The following is a 17,372-nucleotide window of genomic DNA, read 5'->3' on the forward strand; positions in this document are numbered from 1 at the left end:
CCCCCAATGTCTCTCAGAGAGAGAAGAGTTGTACTACTACTGTTGCTGACATGTAAATAAAAGAAGCCACGCCAGTTCAGGCACAAGATAGAAACCATGCCTCTTGACCACATTATTGTCGCCCTAAACTGAGTTCTGTTAACAGATAAATATGTATTCATGGATTCGAACATAACATTACATTTCCGCGATTACGCTCGCCTCTGCGTTATTTTTAAACCTAGCCGCATTTTTCGGAGACGCTCTCTGATTGGCCGACGCCTGTTTCTACACTGGTTAAGCTTAGGCACTCTTTAGAAGTTGGTTAAGGTTAGAGTTTGTCTTAGAGCGTGACGGCAAGTTCTTTCGACGGTTATGAACGGCAGGTAGTTTGCAGGCTGTTCGACGCGGAAATGGGCAAAGACACAGCTCGTCACGCGATTGGGCAAACATGTCAGCGGCCAATCAGAGAGCGTCTCCGATTGGGCTTCGCTCAACCAATCAGAGAGGGGCTTCGCTCAACCAAACAGAGAGGGGCTTCGCTGTACGCGGCTAGCCAATCAGAGAGCGTCTCCACAAAATGCGGCTACGGAAAAAAATAACGCAGTTTGCTGCTGTTCGAGCCAGATATGGGCAAAGACACAGCTCGTCACGCGATTGACGCACATGTCAGTGGCCAATCAGAGAACGTTAGTCAGTGGCAAATCAGAGAGCGTCTCCGCAAAATGTGGCTACGAAAAAAAATAACGCGTCTGCGTCCCGTCAGCGTGAATACTTTCGGCAGCCCACTTGTCTTTCCGCATTGCTCTGATTGGCCGAGCGCGCGCATGCGCATGAGCCGCGACAGGCTCCTCAGCCAGGCAGGAATACTACGCTCCGCTTAACCCAATTTATACAAATGGAAGTATTGATTACGCCGTAACGAATCATTAAAAAAATATACCGTTAACTGGAATATGTTGTTTCTTTACACATATGTTGGATTATGTAATTGGTTTGTCATGACAAACCAATAAAAAATCGCGCGACTCGGGCATCGCTGAGCTCATCAACGACCCTCCGTGCTCTCTCTCCCGCCACCAGCGCAGCCTCGCAGACCGGCGTGGCTCCAGTAGCTCCGGCAGCAGTGAGGATGGCTGCAGCCAAGACCGTGAGCAGCATCGCTGAGCTCATCATGGTGTCCGCTGGACGAAGCCAGAGACGGTCTTATTATGGGGCTTATGCCGAGAAGCAGTAACACAATAAGACCGTCTCTGGCTTCGTCCAGCGGAGGAGCCCGTCGCGGCTCATGCGCGCGCTCGGCCGATCAGAGTAATGCGGAAGGACAAGTGGGCTGCCGAAAGTATTCACCCATCCCGTCAGTGTTTTCCCCCCTCACCCACATTCTGCGAATCAGAGGCAGAGTAGGGTGGGTCTTAAACAGTCTGAGTCAAAGCAGAGTTGACAGCGCATATACAGTAAACGTTCTGAATAAATTTCAAAATGTACCTTTACATGCCAGCATTCATCTGGCCACACCCCCATCCGCTTACCTACATAAGCAGGGATGGGACCACACACTCATCTCCTTCCCAACAAATTTCACCACAATAAAAAATCAAGGGCCGCAGCGGCGTCTAGACGCTGAGCGTCACTAGTATTAACAGAACTTGGTTATATACATAACCTAACGTTCTGTGTCATACTAGCTCACGCTCAGCGTCTATTGCATAACAGGAGCTGAGCGGGAGCTAGAAGCTCGACAAATTAACCCCGCTGAGGCCCCCCACAACCATCAGAACAGGGAGGGCCGAGCCCCCCCGGACCCCCCCTAATGGAGGGCACCCCCCCTATTGGAGGTCCCCGGGAGGGCGACGGACCCGACCGTGCGAAGAGGCACTCAAGCAACTCAACGCACAGGGTGAGCAGACCGTGGCCTGACCCCACGACTACACACACGCACAACCCGCATGCCACCCGGGAACGAACGGAGGGAACAACCTCGTTACTGCCCCCAGAATCACGGGATCAAGGGCAAACCCAACCCCGTGGCAAGGCCGTAGCAGCGGAGCGCGAAGGAAGGCCCAGACCCACCAAAGGGACTGGACCCCCTGGAACGGGGGCCCGGAGAAGTCCATGATGGCAGCATCAAGACCCCACCAGGTGGGCACTTAGTGACCCCGCCCCCCACATCGCCAGCGTATTCGGACAAAGGCCCCTCAGCCGAGCGGGCCCTGTCCCCCCAATAGTACACCGCCTGGCACACTGACCCTGCAGAACAGGCAGTCAGCATGGCCGCAAGCACACAAAAAGGTTAACCAACGGAAGCAGGCAGCGCACCGGGGAAAACCAGGCAACAGGCTGTTAACCCGAGCCTGGAGACTGCGGACGAGACAGGCGCCAGAGGGGACAGCTGAACACAGCCGCCCCGGCGGAAGGGGCGCATGCTGGCGTTGTTGCATGACCAAGCCTCCATTTAAAAAAAACCCACCCAGAGGGGTTGAGGCAGAGAAGGCTGACACGATTGGCAGACGTCATGAACGTGCAGGGGCACCCTCAACCGGTTAACCCGGGAGTTGACACTGCTCCAACACACCAGAGAACCAACCACCTAGTCGTTACCCTATGCGGTGGTTGGTCCCATAACCCCTCAGGAAAAAACATACCTGCGGCACTACCGCAGTACCCGTGTTCCAGTTTCCAACAGGGTTATCCCGAGCCTACGGGTCAACGAAAACATTACTTCGGACCGGGCCCGGTGATACGGGGAGCACAGGGTCCCCCGAGGAGGTCAAAGACCACCCCAACAGGCCCCTCTTCGCCATGCGTGAGAGAGGAGCGAAAAGAATGGAGAACCAGCCCCAAGCACACCGTACTTGGTATTCCCAGGCGGTCTCCCAACCAAGTACTAACCAGGACCAACCTGTGTAGCGGCCGAGATCTGACGAGATCGAGCGTGTACAGGTTGGCATGGCCGTAAGCCATGACGACAGTGCTGAGTACAAAATGTACCCAACCAGGGTCTCCATAGCACTTAACCCTGTGACACCCGGACCGACCTGGCATTTTTCCCCCTGAAAAAAGCCCAAGTCCCTCAGGGTACCAGAACAGCAGATCTGCATCCCCGGCAGACAACGGGTTTAACTGATCCGGACGAGCGTGACCAGAACCAGTCCCGTGCCCTAACCACGCCGACATGCCTACTCCAGGAGAAGGGGCAGATATGCGTGTTGATCTTAAACATGAAAAGAAGGCGCCACCCAGACGTTCGGGGCGAACCGCGCCCGGTGGCCCACCCCCAGGGCGTGAGACCCCTCTACATATGTTCAGATCCATTCCGTCATCATCCCCCAGATATGAACGAGAATCCGTCGATAACCAAAACAGGTCGTCGGAAGAGGAAAAACCTCCATCCCAGTTGCTTTATAAAAACGCTGTTTTAACCCCAAGCAACCAAGGCGTGCCAGTCAGTCGCCTGATTACAGAACACCCTGAGCTAGCACTATGCGTGCGTCGGGACACAACCACATCAATGAACAGGTTATTTAGACCTGCCATTGAATCCCCAAGGCGCCCAGGGGAACGACAAGAGGGGTGTGATACTTCCTAACTCCAACTCTTTTTAATAGAAAAGAAGGAAGCACCAACAGTATGTATCCCAGTCTACACCGCCGGGGGTAAAAATGTATCACATTCTTACATCCCACCACCCTCCCATAGGAAGGAGACGGAAATCCCCAGAGAGACTTCCCACGCGAGCTGTACAGATTTAAAAGAATATATTGCACCTTGAGCCATGTAAAAGATTGGTTTTAGGGCTCTCCGGGGAGGAGGCACTGAACCCATACACACTCAATAATCGAATTGAATCGAATACACACACAATAGAGTAGGACTCCTTCTTGAGGTTCCACTCACCTTGACAATCTGAGGAGGAGGCTCTGTACTCCGAAGGAGGCTCCCTCACATGGAAGGAGTGACCCAACTGACAGAAGGCCCGAATAGGAGCTTCATGAGGAGGAGCCCTGACCACCCCCCGAAACAGATCCATCACATGGACCTGAACAGCACACGGAAGTCCTACCAACAGACGCGCGCACATTGACGTACTCTATGGCGGGGGAATTTGTGCGGTGCACACGCCCAATATTCCAGGGCATGGGACCAGGAAACTCCCCCCCCCCCCCCCCCCCCTCACCCTGTAACGTGCCGAACCGCAACGTGACAGGAACCTTGAAGGACAGGTGGGTTTACCCCTGACCAACAGAAAAAAGGGGGAGGAAAGGTTACCAGTTCACCCCTTTACGACCCCACACCCATGATACGATGTAATGACAAAAAGAGAGTATGACACAGTCATAGTCAGCTCCATGAAGCGTCTAACAGCTTCACACAGCGCATGTGCTAACCTGCTATCTGATCTTTACTAAGGAAAAAACACAGAATAGAGAGGGCTCTCCAAGAGCCCCGGTACCAAACTTACACATGTGCTTCTGTGGCCAGCCCAACCCAGTTGTAGGTCACATGACACACACAACCCATCATCACCTACAAAAAATGGCAAAAAACACTCTACAGAGGAACGCCGTTTTTCATAATGAGAGAATACATAATTCTCGATTAGTATCGGCCACAGGCCTTGCTAAGCACACACGAAAAGCGACCAAACAATCCTTTCTTTTAGGAAAATAAAGTTTCTCAAGCAGTTTTAGCACAACCTCAGAAATCAAGCCAAGGGTTACATTGTATCCCTACCACACAGTGACACAATGTAGTGTAACAACATGTCTGAGAGGAGGATGAAGAAGTCCCCAGGGAACCGGGGGGAAACACAACCCTCCTACTTTACCCTTAATACGGCCAGTTAAAACAGGAAAACCTGTTAATATGTGAACACACTGTTCATTGTCATTACAGGCTGAGAAAATAATCATTCTTTACTCATATGTCACTAAGCATAGCTTTATAGGTTAGTTTAACCCCCTTAGTTGTGAGTACACGGTACATAAACACACATGATGTTTCTCAACACAACAAACCAGATCATTTTCACATCTGTAACAAACAACCCGATTTGCATGGAGAAGCTAAATACCAGTGACAAGACAATTCACACATAACTCGCATCGTATCCTAAATGTAGTGCAGCAACACTCGTTTTGGAAAACATTGTTATTTACAAGACATTTAGAAGGGAAAGCAAGAAGAAGTGTTCAAGGTCTGGTCAGGCCTTGCCTACCTTGAGCGCAGATCAAGCGAAACTGCAGTCTCTAACAAGGCACCGTAGTAAACACAGCCGTGCTGTGTTGTCGACCTGGGCAGCGTCGCCGCTCCATCCCGCCGCTACGGTCCCCCTTGTTGACGCAGTCCTTGCCGGCCTGGCTCAGGGCAGGTTCGACGAACATCCTCTGTCAAAGATGACGTCGTAGTCAAGAGTGTTTAAAACATGTTATAGTCACAGCACGTTCAACAGTGTAGCATTAAGCTAACGGCCGCCCTCGGCTGATAGCAGCAAGCTAACGTTTCCTAGCCTAGGTAGGCCACAACTAGCACGCAAGCTAACGTTTCCTAGCCTAGTGATCACAACAGGCTAGCGCCGCAGCTAACAGCTGACTGGCTAACAGTAGGCCACCACTAGCACGTAAGCTAAGCAGCTATCACCTGAACTTGTACACAATGATATAACAATCACTCAGACAGGCCGCCGTTCTGAAACCCTCCTCACTTTTTAAGAGAAAAGAGAAACAAGATGTTAACACAGTTTTACAACGGTGATTTTACCAACACCCGGCGGGGCCAGCACAATTCCCATCTGGGCTGTAGCTGACTTGAACACAGATCTTCCACTAACGAACATCCATGCCCATATTTCCTCGTGAGGGAATACTCTCATTTGTATATGAAAGACGGGGCCTCGCGGTGACAGAGAAACATCCACTCGTCCAGAAAACACAGGGATCACCAGTGTTACTGGTCGTGGCCCACTAGTTAATAATAATGGGCTTCAGACCAAGGTCTTCCACTGTTGCCTAAGAGGCTGAACAAAAGACCTTAATCTGGGGCCAGTGTTCGTAAACATTGTCAGCTAGCCCCCATAGCACTAACAGACAAGTGGGGCTTGCAAGCAAAACATTACTCACCAACCTGGAACCACCGCTTCTCACAACAGCGGCGCGTCCTACAGTCCAGCTGTGCTGAAAGGTTTTACCGCAACCAGCCACAGCAAGGAACTGCAGTTGGGAGGCATGCAGCGGCGCGCTCCCAATACGAAAACCGGTGGAGGATTTTTAGAATGATCATCATCTTCCAGACACTCCAGTACGAAGACAATATCGCCGTATCTTCTCGAAAATAGTGAGAGAGAAAATAAAGATATGATGTCAACGTATCTCCTTGTTCTTCCTTTCCTCAGAGTAAATATTTTTCTCCACGTCAAGTGGGCATGTGAGCAGCACTTAGCTTGTGATGAAATTTGAGAAGGAGATGAGTGTGTGGTCCCATCCCTGCTTATGTAGGTAAGCGGATGGGGGTGTGGCCAGATGAATGCTGGCATGTAAAGGTACATTTTGAAATTTATTCAGTGTATATACGCTGAAGCGAGATATATGCAATAGACGCTGAGCGGGAGCTAGTATGACACAGAACTCGCTCCCAGTTTTATCTCTGTGAGATAAATGTAACTACTAGCCTAGTTTCGCCAGCAGGCAGCCAGCAGAAAAATATGGCATTTTCAAAGATGGTCAGTAAAAGAAAAGTCGACTGCGTCTGCAATTCAAAGGTGAATGGACAGAAAAATATGCGTTCATCCTGAGTCCCAGCACCAAACCAATGTGACTATATGCCAAGAAAGTTAGAAATGGTAGCTCTTGTGAAGGGTGGCAATTTGAAAATAATGTATGACTGAAGTGATGGAGACCATGTTTGAAGGCAAACAAAAGCAAATCCCCCTCAGATAGCACAGCAACCAGAATAACTGAAATACTGGCTGGTGATTTGATTAAACAGCTTTGTGATAGAATAAAAAAAAATGCACAGTGCATTTCCATAGCTGTGGATGAGTCCACTGACACCACTGAGAAGCCTATGTTCTGAAGAACTGTTCATGTTCTGAAATGTTATTGCTAAAGATTGAGAAGATTGGATCAGTTGTACTTCTTTTTTGAATACTTGAAACCCTTTTTTGTGGAATATTTGATGTGGCCCAGCCTCACCCAGACTCTACCTCCAGCGGCCCCCAGGTAAATTGAGTTTGAGATCCCTACAGTATATATTGGTGTAGACATGGTCCAATGTATGCATCAAAGAGAGCATTACGGATGTGGTGACGTTGTTTCTGACCAGAGAGACGACGCTGAACTCTGTCTGTCTTCTGTCTGCTGTGTCTTTCCTTTCTCTCTGCCATGTCTGTCCTCTCTGTGCTGTGTCTGTCCCCTCTCTCTGCTGTGTCTGTCCTCTCTGTCATGTCTGTCCTCTCTCAGCTCTCTGCTGTGTCTGGCAGCGGTTTATTCTATAACAACATAGGATACTGTAAACTAAGTAAACAGAACACACACAGTAGTACTAGTAGTACACACTGATTGCAATCTGCTAAACATTATATAAAATCACATTTTGAGGTCAGTGTTAAAGTGCCACATGGAAGAGGTCTGGTTAGTGGTTAGAGTTAGAGGTGGTCTAGGTCTGGTTAGGGTAACTTAGGGGTAGTTAAGCATTCATTATCATTTATTATTATTATTTAGATAGATGGATGTAAAGGGCTAGACCAACTCGTAACCCCTATCCGGACCTAGACCACCTCTAAGTCACAACCCTAACTTAGGGGTTAGAGTTAGAGGTGGTCTAGGTCTGGTTAGGGGTTAGAGGCGGTCTAGGTCTGGTTATACTGATCCGATACCAGTGCATACATTAAAAAAAAAGAAGAAAAAAAAGATGATATTATATAAATTATAAACCTTTTTTTTTCTTTTCTTTTTTACAGCTACTGTTTTATATATACTGTTTTTTTTTAGTAATAACTAGAAAGTAATGGTATTTATTCAACAACAGGTGACTGTATAGATTAGTATTAGTATCATTAATTGACAACTACAGTATGCTCAATGAGTTCACCCACGGAAAGGTTTGATTGATTGATTGATTGATTGATTGATTGATTGATTGATTGATTGATTGATTGATTGATTGATTGAACAACTTTATTAACAGATTGCAGAATGGGTACAATACAGTACGGCTCAATACACACAATTGTTAAGGGGATGCAGACCAGAGAAAGACTTTCATCTTGTTTACATCAGGGTCCCCCATTTTCAATTCATCATGACATTTATGACATACACAACATACAGTACTGTTACATCCAGACATTTATGACATACAAGATATACAAATATACAGTATTTTTTAAGAGACTGAGATCATAAAAGAAAATATATACATTCGAGGGGGAAGAAATTGTACATTGGAGGGGGTTGGTGGGTGGGTGGGTGGTTTTGGACATTTACCGGGGCCAGTTTCAAATTGCAGCCTCCCGTAGGTGTTCTTTGAGAGTGGTTTTGAAGGAGGGTAGTGATTCACATTATTTTATGGCTGTGGGTAGGGCGTTCCACATTGTTGTGGCATAATTGTTAAGTGTTGAGTCCCTTGTTTGAGCCGATTGGTTGTTGGCACATTGGTTCCACACGGACGTTATACGTTGTTGCAGTGGCGTAACTCTGTTGATAGTGGTGCAGGGGACATATTTGGGGGCGTGGTCAGTGACGTCGCAGGGGGGGGGGTCGGAGGCCCCCCCCCCCCCCCCCCCCCCCCTACCTTGATTTTTTTTATAATACCAGGTGTGCAATACCGCATTTCCCAGGCAGTGGCGCCATTTCTCCATGTAAACGACACACTGGGCTCATACAGAAACAAGCATTTCATCAAAAAGTATTCTGTATTTTGTTGTGACAAATAATAATAAACTAGGAGGCGCTGGCGACAGCGTAGCAAAACTTAGTTTGCTTTGAAGAAGTAGCTTTCTCCTCTTGGGCGACGGTGCCATCCTTGCGTTGTTGCATGCAGGTCTGAACACATACTGTCTTATCTTATCTCTGTTTATACCGTGTATGTGATGACGTATTTGAACACACACCTCGGCTGACGACCTGAGCTATTATTATGCAAAGACGAGTACTGTAGCGAGTGGGTACTTGGCCCGTGCAGGGCAAGAATGCGACCCCCATCTACAGTACTCATCTTTGCATAATAATAGCTCAGTCAGGACAGGTAGTCAGAGACTCAGCTCAGAGACAATCAGCAATTTTCCGTGTGTGGTCCTAGTGCTGGTCGCCGCGGTCGCGTGTCCGTTTATTATCCATGTATTATCTTTGGACGGTAAAAACGTGGGGGGGACAATAACTGCATTCTGAAACCATGCCGGGGACATGTCACCGGTGTCCCCCCCCCCCCCATAGTTACGCCCCTGCGTTGTTGCACTTGCTACCAGAAGGCTCCGTTTAGGTTAGCTACTGTAGTAGCAGAGGCTCTGTTTTGTGATTTTTAATGCAAAATAAATATTCTCTTTTGAGACTCCGCCTCAGATTCTTATCATTTGGCACTAAAAGCTAAACATTGTCACCGGTATGGCTGTCCGCATTATGTCATTAATTGCGTGCATGTGTGGGTCGATCAGTTAGCCACGTTAGCGTGAGCTAGCAGTTAACGCGAGCTAGATGGAAAGACAAACAATGTAACGTTACTGGTGAAAAAGTTATTTACCTTGGAATACTCCTTTGCCAACTTGCTGTACTTTGCTTGCAGGTCTGCAGCTGGATTATGAATAGTCCCAACGTCAGCCAAGGTAACGTTAAGCTAAAACTAGCTTTTCAGATAGCTCTTCAGCTACAGAGCTCCCCGTCACACTGCTCTGTCGGGACGATGGCATAATAATAATGTGAATTATTCGAAAAGTTATAATTATTTTGTCTCGTCTTGTTTTAGTCAACAATATCAACATACATGAAGAGAAATTTCGTCCTGGTTTTTGTAAATTACATTTTTGTGTCCTCAGTTGTGGTCAACGATATTTAATTAACTATTTAGTCACATTAGCGTCATATGGTCTTCAATAACGTGATGTCATGTCTCGTTGTTGTCATGAAAAAAACCTTCGTTGACAAACATCTTTCGTCATAATTTCCGTTGACAAAATTAACACTGCATACAGCTTATACCAATAACTCTCTCAACACTTCTGCGGCAGCCGAAGAGTTCTACCAAAAGAACATAGCATTTAAGACAACGGAGGCTAAAGACGATGGCTAGGCTGCGAGAAGAGCTAATAGCTAATAGCCTTGGGTAGGAGGAGTGGGTGGGGGACACTGTACAACTGAACAAGCAAAACTGTACATTGGAATATTGACAAGACCATACTTGGTCATTTACTGTACATTGGGGGGGTTGTGTTAGGACATTTACAGGGGCAGATAAGATTTTGCCTAGTTCTGAGCTGAGGGTTTTTTCAACCTGTAACTTGTTCTTGTCAGAGACCAGCAGGGCTGAGTCGTCCGCAAACAGGAACAAGTTGCAGTCACAAGCTGACGACATGTCATTTGCATAAATTAGGAACAGTAGCGGACCTAGTATGCTTCCTTGTGGAACACCACAGCTCACTGTGAGGGGGGGGGGGGGGTAGGGTACCGTTTACCTCCACCATCTGCTCTCTCCCCTCCAGGTAGGATTGCATGATCCAGCTCACTATCAAAACCAATTGCTTTTAGCTTGTCAATCAGAATGGTGTGATTGACAGTGTCGAAGGCCTTTTGTAGGTCCAGCATGACCATGCCGCAGTATTTGCCCGCGTCCACCTCTTGTTTGATGTGGTCGTTTAAATAGAGAAGGCATGTGTCAGTGGAGTGGGATGTTCTGAAGCCAGATTGGAATTCGTAGATTCGATATTTTTCCGCACTGTATTTTTCGACCTGTTCGTATAAAAAAAATTCCATGACTTTTGAGATGGAGGTTAGGGCGGTAGTTGCCAGGGTCTAATTTACTGCCTTTTTTGTGCAGGGGTGTTACTCTCGCAACAATCTCGTCGAATTCAAAGATGCCTGCCTTAAAATCCTACATGGCTTGGCTCCTCCCCCCCCTCTGTACTTTCATAAAACATACAGATATACCAGGTCTGTAGTCAGAGGGGACTGTGTAGTCCCAAACAGGAGGTCTGCTTTTAGTCAGGCAGCCTTTTCCGTGAGAGCAGCCCACACCTGGAACAGTCTGCCAACACGGCTCAGGGAGTATCAAAGCTACATTTCATTTAAAACTAACTTAAAATCATGGTTGAGAGATGGTCAAGTGTGTGACCATTTTAACTGAGGGGTTGTGATGTATTGTAATGTATTTTAATGTATTTATTTGTATGTATTTTAGTGTATTGTAACCTATACTGATTCCTACTGTGTTTTAATTATTGTACTATGTCTTAATTATTGTAGTGCTCATGTCACCTGCCCCAGAGACTACAGTTGAAAATGAGCCAACCTGGATAAAATGGCATATTTACAGTCAAATGATCCTTAATATGCACTGTCTCTGTATTTTAAACCAATAAATACAAATACAAAATACTTAAAAAGGTAAGGTTGGGTCGCCCAAGTGGCGAACCATGTAACGCGCTGCGTCACGGCACGGCCGACCCGGGTTCGATTCCCGGACCCGGCGTCATTACTTCCCCCCACTCTTCTCCCGCTCTTCCTCTCTCTCTCTCTCTCTCTCTCTCTACTGGACTGCCCAGTAGAAAAAAAGCGATAAACGCTAAAAAATAAATCTTAAAAAAAAATAAAAGGTAAGGTTGATATGAAAAGAAAAGACACAGACGAGTACTAACACAGAGTGAGATGGGTCCTACTAGTATAAGTTGTTAATGAATCCCTTTAGCGCTTGAAGCGCACTAAAACATCGTAATTACTTTATTTTTCATATAATGTTGGGTACATGCTCAGTAGAGTTAGAACGCTCCCAGTCTTAGGGGCTGTGATATTTTATTAGCACACTTTATGCACATAGAAGTGCAGTGGCAGGTTCGCTAAGCTAATGTTGTTAGCCGAATGCTCTGATGGAGGCCGCCATTTTAAGTTTTAAGTTTAAAGTGACGTCAGCGATCTACGGTTGTACTCGACGGACAAAAGGGAATGTGTGTGACGTGTGTGAAATTTTTACAGAAGGTCCCAGTGAGAATTGCAATCAGTGTGTACTGTGTTACACTATCCTAATGTTGCTTTGTTGGTAAAAAAACAAATTTTGTAAATTACTTTATTTCTGAATCTATTGACCATTTCAAGGAATGTTTGGTTACTATTGGGCTTCTAGCCTTTACTGAACTTATTGTGAATCAGCTGATTTAGTTAAAAACGAAAAAGGAGCATTTGCAAGACTAAAACTAAAATTAAAATAGCTGCCAAAATTAACACTGGCTGCAATGCAATGGCGAGCGAACTATTGGATATATGATGAAGAAGACAAAACGGATTATGGATGATGATTATGGATAATAATGTGCGTTTCCACCAGACTGATGTTGGACTATGTTGGACCAAGCACTACTGGTAAAATGCAAAACAACTATAACCAAATCGACTGATGAAGAAACCTATTCGGCTCCGTGATATAGTCTGGCTCGAGCAGATGAAGTAGACGGATGAAGGCTAGTATTGATCCTGTTCTGATTCAAGACACGTTTGGACTCGATGTGAGAAATGGAGTACATCTAAAACAAAGGTAACGTCTTTTTTTACGTGTACTTTACCGAAACTCCATCATAAAACATGCATTTATTTATAACCCCCCCTCCCCCCCCCGGCTTTGTGAAGAAACAAGGCCATGTGTTTACCTTTGACCTGGAAATAATGTGTCTCAGGCGAGCAAAAAACATGATTTACACATACCAGCAGAAAACGTTCTGTAACTCGCGTTCCAGGAAATCAGCTTGGATTTTAGTGAAACTGTTTATATTGGAATTGTGAACGAACGAAGGTATGTAGAAACCCTTTTTTACATGTTGTAGGCTACTACAAATAGTGTCTGTCAAATGAGCCATACTATTGTCTCCATAGCATAATATAGAATATACAATAGCTCTGCAAAGATCATGAAATATTGCGAAAACGGTCACGAAAAGCTGGCCCAGAGACAGCAGGGATGGGGGTACACGCTGGCGCTGAATTAGTTAAAGGGGACGTCTGTACATTGTATTTACAGGACGCTGTTTTTGTTGCCTACAGGTTTGTTTTTCGTTGGACCTTAAAGGGAACATGTTTTTTCAGTTAGGACTTTCCGGTCACTTCTTGAAATACCTGGAAATTCACAATTTCAACTTTTATATAACCAATGTTATTTTGGTGCTATTTCAAAAGTTATCTACAATTTTGAAAAAAATATATAGATTTTCCCCCTGTAAATTAAGGTTAACCAAAGTGTCCGTGAATAGGTCCTCGACCGGTACCCTAAAAATGTGGGGGCTATGGGGCATATTTTTCCTTAGGGGGCATATCTATGAAACTTGGCAGGCTGATTCATAACATAAAATAAATAAGAAAATGTATTGGGAGTTTTCCTGAATTTGCGTTGCCATGGCAACAGTAGTCGATAAAGGCCCAAAGAAGAATAGCAGACAAAACTATATAACTAGATAGTACTACAGGGTACTACAGGGTACTACATGGTACTACATGATACTACATGGTACTATATGGTACTACAGGCTAATACATGGTACTACATGGTACTACATGATACTAAATGGTACTACAGGGTACTACAGGGTACATGGTACTATATGATACTACATGGTACTACATGGTACTACAGGGTAATACATGGTACCACATGGTACTACATGATACTACAGGGTACTACAGGGTAATACAGGGTACTACAGGGTACTACAAGGTACTACATGGTACTACATGGCAATACTACAGGGTACTACAGGGTACTACATGGCACTACAGGGTACTACATGGCACTAGGTAGAAGTAATACCTATGTGTGACTGACTAGATGCATCGGGCATATGTCTAAAAATGGACACTATGTAATGTCACTTCACCTGAAGGGGCATATGACTGTTTATGGCTTCACCACTTTTTAGCAAAATCCTGATTTCACTAATCCTATGCAAAAAACACCTATCCCAACCTTTACAATGATTGTTCAACTGCAAAAATGAGTAAATGTTATCAACTTATCAGCTAAATGACTAAATGTTGAGAAAATAATGGATTTTGAAGAGTAGAAGCAGGTGCAAAAATTTGCATTTTTTTGCTGTGGTGAAAAGAAGGAAGTTGCAGATCCCCGGGGGCTATCCTGATTGGTCAGATGGGATGGTGACAATATCTGTGTCATAGCCACATGTGCTGATTGGCTGGAAGACATTTTTTTCATAGATTAAAGATCCCCCCCTCTCCCACCTGGCTAAATATATTGTATGGGGAAATGGCCAAAAATGGTTACTTGGCCGGTAAAGGGTTAAAGGAGGACTTTGAGTTTTTTTAGGACTTCCTGTTTTTAAGTGCCTCTCGCTCTGGGAGTTCCCTTTGTGCCCGCTACGTTGTTGGTGATCCTTGTTTTTTTTGTTTTAATAAATGACACCATATTTTGTCTCACTCTGATTCCTGTCTTGTGTCGTGCATTTGGGGTCGCTCACAAACCATAACACATGCAAGCGTATTCAAACACTACAAAAAAGTCTGAAACACTTATGGAAAAACTGTATCCCAAAGCACACATCAAGATTCAAATATGGCTCCATAATTAAATTGTGTCATTAGAGTTAATCTGGAGAAATTCACAGTATAATAAGTTACTAAACTACAACCCACATAACAGACCAAAACCAAGAAAATGTAAACAAAGTGCAACACCAATAGGGGCTCTTTTGGCTAGAGATCACCGTTTGATGGTATTACAGATTAATTTCTACCTTTAATGAGTTGTTTCCTGGAAAATGGCAAGCACATCTCAGAGGCATCATAAGAGGTCCTTGGCATGTGTACATCTCAGAGGCATCATAAGAGGTCCTTGGCATGTGTACATCTCAGAGGCATCATAAGAGGTCCTTGGCATGCGTATATTAACTTACACGAGGGGCAACAATGAGTGAAACACAGATTTGGTGATTAAATCAACCATTAAAAAATAAAACTATGGCTATTCATTTACTTAATCATTTCTTATGTTGGGGACAACCCTAGATTCAATGGGAGAAAATATATTATAACAACAACAAGTATACAAAATGCTGTAAGGACTCACCCAGTGCAATCATGTAGCCATCAAAGTTGACGCTGCTAACCATATCCCAGGTCCCAATGAGGCTGACTGGCATTTTTCAAACCAGAGACTCCAAACTGCAGAGAAGTGGTTCAAACCAGAGACTCCGGACTGCAGAGAAGTGGTTCAAACCAGAGACTCCGGACTGCAGAGAAGTGGTTAAGGCCAGAGACTCCCAACTGCAGAGAAGTGGTTCAAACCAGAGACTCCGGACTGCAGAGAAGTGGTTCAAACCAGAGACTCCGGACTGCAGAGAAGTGGTTAAGGCCAGAGACTCCCAACTGCAGAGAAGTGGTTCAAACCAGAGACTCCGGACTGCAGACAAGTGGTTCAAACCAGAGACTCCGGACTGTCAAGAGAGCGGATGAGAAGAAGTGGTTCAGGCCAGAGACTCCCGACTGTCAAGAGTGCGGGTGAGAAGCAGTGTTCACTTGATGGGCGGATGAGAGAGGAAGTGAAGAGCGAGGAGGCTGGCTTCGAGGAATAGGTGGCAGGGAGCCTAAAGGCGTATGCTGCTTTCACCCAGTGTCACCTGAAGGCCGGTGGGAGAATCTAGTTTGTTGGTTTAGATGGGGGATCAGACCTGTCAAACAGGTCAGGTCAGGACAGGTGTTACGGATCACTCCACCGCAGGCACTCTAAAGGTCAAGTCCTCCCTTGGGCATCAAGGTCCTTTGACCTGAAGACATGGAAATGTGGCTTGTCAACATGAAAATGACACCTCACTCTGCAATGAGAAACATTCTTTGATGGCATTGTTTTTGACTATTGACCTCCGCTCTGGGGCCTCCCGCCCCAGCAGCCGTCTGTACAGTCTGACCATCCCTGAGAAGGCGGAGGAGTACACTTCTGAGTCCTTGGCAGCGGGATTCTTCTTTGTGAAGAAGGACGGAGGCCTCCGACCCTGCATTGACTATCGCCAACTGAACGATATTACTATTAAGAACAAGTATCCCCTTCTGCTCATGAGCTCCACCCTTGAACCCCTCACCCAGGCTACTGTCTTCACTAAGCTGGATCTCCGGCATGCCTATCATCAGAGAGGCCAAAGACAAATACAGGAGAAAGTTGGAAGGCCAACTGGAGAACAATGACATCAAACAAGTGTGGACTGGAATGCAGACCATAACCGGCATTAAACCGGTTAGGGGAGTGGATGGAGATGTAGACAGGGCTAATGCGCTAAACCTGTTTTGATACGGCGGCCCCGGCTAGTCTCTGCCCCAAAACAAAAGTACAAACATCTCAAAACAAACTGGTCAGACTACTGCTTGACCTTACTCCTAGAACCCACCTCACCCCTGCCCACTTTGACAACCTAGGATGGCTTAGAGTAGACGACAGAGTACAGCAACTTGCAATGGGCCTGGTCTACAAGATACACTACACGACCAAGGTACCCATGTACATGTCAAAATACTTCCCAAAGGTCAGTGAATACCACGATCACAACACCAGAGGGAGCTCCACAAATCATGTTAAACCCAGATTCGGCTCAAACAAGGGACTAAACACGTTTAGCAATTATGCCACATCAATGTGGAACACCTTACCCAAAGCTGTAAAGGAATGTGAATCACTACCCACTTTCAAAACCACTCTCAAAGAACACCTACGGGAGACTGCAATTCGAAACTGGCCCCTGTAAATGTCCCAACCCAACCCCCTCCAATGTACAGTAAATGACGAAGTATGGTTGTCAATATTCCAATGTACAGTTTTGCTTGTACAGCTTGGTCTGCATCCCCTTAACAATTGTATGTATTGAGCTGTACTGTACTGTACCCATTCTGCAATCTGTTAATAAAGTTTTCAATCAATCAATCTCTGGTGCAGCCTGTCTGAGTCTTTTACCAACGGATTTCCAGTTCCACGTTCTGCGATCTGATTGGCCACTGACGTTTCTGGTCATGTGACATGTGCGCCAATCGCGTGACACCTGTTTCTGCGCCTATTTCCGCCTCGAACAGCCTGCAAACTACCTAACGCCTAGTTTATCACTGGTTAAGCTTAGGCGACTCTTTCGAAGAAGGTTAAGGTTAGAGTTTGGAATCAGGGCTGGTGTTCTATCGCCCTGCTCTAAGACAAACTCTAACCTTAACCAACTT

The 17,372-nt window shown here is 45.9% G+C and overlaps 1 protein-coding gene across 1 annotated transcript in view; it reads right to left on the reverse strand.

Annotated features, from left to right (window-relative positions):
* Window positions 1-15,319, reverse strand: part of LOC311244060 (retinoid-binding protein 7-like) — a gene marked incomplete at its 5' end in the record, with an annotated part of 34,173 nt that extends 18,854 nt beyond the window's left edge. The window contains one exon of the mRNA XM_084333470.1: window positions 15,247-15,319. Within this exon, the coding sequence (XP_084189596.1) occupies window positions 15,247-15,319 (73 nt within the window). The remainder of the gene's footprint in view (window positions 1-15,246) is intronic.
* Window positions 15,320-17,372: the final 2,053 nt, after the last annotated feature.

This window comes from Notolepis coatsorum (assembly GCF_963971535.1).
Source record: "Notolepis coatsorum genome assembly, chromosome: 17".
Taxonomy (NCBI): Eukaryota; Metazoa; Chordata; class Actinopteri; order Aulopiformes; family Paralepididae; genus Notolepis; species Notolepis coatsorum.